At 44.0% G+C, this 2,893-nt stretch overlaps 1 protein-coding gene across 1 annotated transcript; it reads left to right on the forward strand.

The window, feature by feature from the left end:
* Nucleotides 1-292: 292 nt before the first annotated feature.
* LOC148012579 (uncharacterized) lies at nucleotides 293-1,915 on the forward strand. The gene has a single exon (XM_087669579.1). The coding sequence runs from the start codon at nucleotides 345-347 to the stop codon at nucleotides 1,230-1,232; it is 888 nt and encodes a 295-aa protein (XP_087525705.1). The 5' UTR covers nucleotides 293-344; the 3' UTR covers nucleotides 1,233-1,915.
* The last annotated feature ends 978 nt before the right edge of the window (nucleotides 1,916-2,893 follow it).

Below are 2,893 nucleotides of genomic sequence, written 5' to 3' on the forward strand. Positions count from 1 at the left end.
CAAGAAAGGGGCTCCTTTCACCCCGAAAATGCCAAGTGAGACATAGCCCTTGATCTATTCTTCCAACATTTACAACTTTCGAGTGCCAACAACAACCATCACTGCAATAGAGCATATCTATTTACCATTTTTGTCATCATGCTATGATGTATCAACATGGAGCAAGCTTTACGTATCTATAATTAGTGAAGAAATGCCAAAATAACTGCATTAAAAAACATTGAGCAAGCTATTCACGAGGGATTATTATAGATGAGGTTCCTTTATTTTTCACCTATATTAAGATGTGATGAGATAATGCAGAGTGAGCATTGAATCCTTGCTAGTCTATTAGATTCAAGGCCATGGAAAGAGCTTGTGCCGTGTGCGTTGGGGTTTCTCCTTCCCACCGTCAATCGCTTGCGAGGTTGTGTTCTCCCTTGTTGGTCGTCAGGAGAAACCCTATCTCACACTACCTGTCTCGGCATCGCACGGTCAGGAGGGTCGCCCTTTCCTGCTCCTCTTCTCCCTCAATCAGTCCTCAGTCGCCTGCAGACGTCCAGACCGCCTCCCGGCTCAAGAAGGACCTCTTTGATGCCATCGAAGCCGTCGAGGGCGCCCTCGATGACACCTGCCTCGCCCTCGTCTCATCTCTGCAAGCTCTTGGCACCGTCCCTGACGTATCCGTGCACCCTGAACTTGTAATGGGCGCCCTCGTCCTAGTAAAGGCCAATTTCAGAGAGAAGCGGAACGATGATGAGAAGCGGCAGCTCGGCTACCTCGGTTCCGAGACCACCCTTGGGGCAGCCACCTTCAACATGCTGCAGCCCGTCGATTTGCAGGTCGCCCTGTATAATATGTACCAGCATGTGGCCGTCGAGAGCCGAGACTCGTACAACCTCATCACCGAGTTCTCTGTGTGTGAACCGGATGGGATCTCGTCTCCTGTGCAGGGACTGATCATCAACAGAGCTCGATTTCGCCTTGCCAGCCCTAACCGATTCAACATCGAGTTTCTGTCGTGTGGCTTGAGGCCAAGATACCCTGAGAAGGATATGGAGGCTTGGATGAAAATCTTCAAAGGTTTGAACCCGGGCATGGATGACAATGGATGCACTGCGGTTAACCTGCCCATGCCTATTCATGGCTGGAGTGATCTCTTGTACATGGACAATGAAATGCGTATTCAGAAAGGAAATAGAGGTGGCGTGTCAGTTTTAAAGCTCCTGAAAGAGCCTGCTGTCTGTATATAGTTCTTTGACATTGTTTCTGGAGCTCTTGATTATGACGAGTAATGATGATCCATGGTCCAATTCAGGCATTATTTGAGGTGCTTCACTTGATTAGCAATCTTCATAGAGAGTCCCGATCACAAATGTTTGTGATTCTGGATGTCAAAGGCACAATTTGGATGTGGTATATAAGAACTATTCAGGCATAGTAATGGTATCAAAAATAATCTTCATCGTGCTCCTAATGCTCACAACAACTCAACAAATTGATAATCATGCATCAGCAGAGTGCCTAAGGATTGTATAAGGCCACCAATGCTACAGCTTAAAGTAGGCTGATGACGTGGTTTTCACAGTTTCCATTTAGAAGATGCAGATGGCTCAGCAGCAAGTAGCATTGGAACTCCATAACTGGCATCATGTGCAACACCTAAGGAAGACATGGTGGTTTGGCTTGACATCAGATGCAGGCCTTGGGATTAACATGTACTTGTTCTCACATAGCATGTCAATGTTACATGAATGTAGAAGTTGGGAGGGAATGCAGGCCTCATGTCGCACACCCGTTTGAATGCACTACCAGTTGCTGGTGAGCCTTTCCTCACCACTAGAATGTGTGCTTGTTGGATGCTGCAACAGTATTTCATTAGAGTGAGTCAGAAAAGTCTATGAACAGCCAGAAAATTGATTTTTCATTCACGAATCGCATTGTGTATATCAAAAGCTTTTGCACAGAGAAGTGTTGCAAGGTCATTTGATTGATTTATAAGTATGTGAAAGATGTCTATGCCCAAGGAATTGGTGCAATTTGTTTTTTGTTCTGTTGACAATAGCTGGCGGTGTAAAAAAGTTTAGTCTGCTTCTTGATTGCTGATAGAAACGACAATCAATGTTATAAAACAAAGCGTAAGTAAATTAGGTTTTGCAGCAGTGGTTGACTTAATATGCAAATGTAGATCAGCAGTGCATTTCCTTTCCCTGTTCTCAGTTGTAACCTAGTTTTGCAATCCCTGTCTTCTTGTATCGTGAAAGTACCCATGTGAACTTATTAAGGGGAGGTAACTTCCATGCCTAACTTCCTTTTTTGTTAGAAGTAATGTGACTTATACAAGCTGCACAGTAATGGTACAGATGGCCACCAACCTTGTTCCTCTCCTAGGGTTTGGATGTGTTGGTTGTCCTAGAGGCTTGTAGTGCTGTAGCTGAGTACAAAGCATGCTTGTTGGGGCCGAAAACACTGCTTGGAAGGTCTTGGACAATGCTAGTACGAACCTTGATGAAGGGAAGCTCAATATGATTGATGAATACCTTGTTGTATTGTTGCCATAAAAGCTTCAAGTTAAACTCTCTTTTTGAGTCGAATGCAGTGTTGAAGTTCCTCGAATGTTTGCTCTAATGCTAGTTGAAAGGTGGAGGAGTGGAATCACAAGTTGAAGCAAGAGAGAAGCAAGATTATATATGGGAACTCCAATAAGTCAAATAGTCACAATGTGTGATTTACCTTTTCTTAATCTATTGTCATATAAATAATAAAGAATAAAGTGATATTGATAGGCGACGGCTATTTGCAATGAAGAGGGGTGTGGACGGTAAGTACTAGGAAATGTAGGTGGCTAGATATAGGTGGCCTTCAATCCCAACAACAACTTCTCTGTATTCCTTTGTGCCTTTATGAAAGGGCT

The sequence above is a fragment of the Lygodium microphyllum genome, chromosome 27, assembly GCF_053477565.2.
Source record: "Lygodium microphyllum isolate KBCC chromosome 27, Lygodium_microphyllum_v1.1.10, whole genome shotgun sequence".
Classification (NCBI taxonomy): Eukaryota; Viridiplantae; Streptophyta; class Polypodiopsida; order Schizaeales; family Lygodiaceae; genus Lygodium; species Lygodium microphyllum.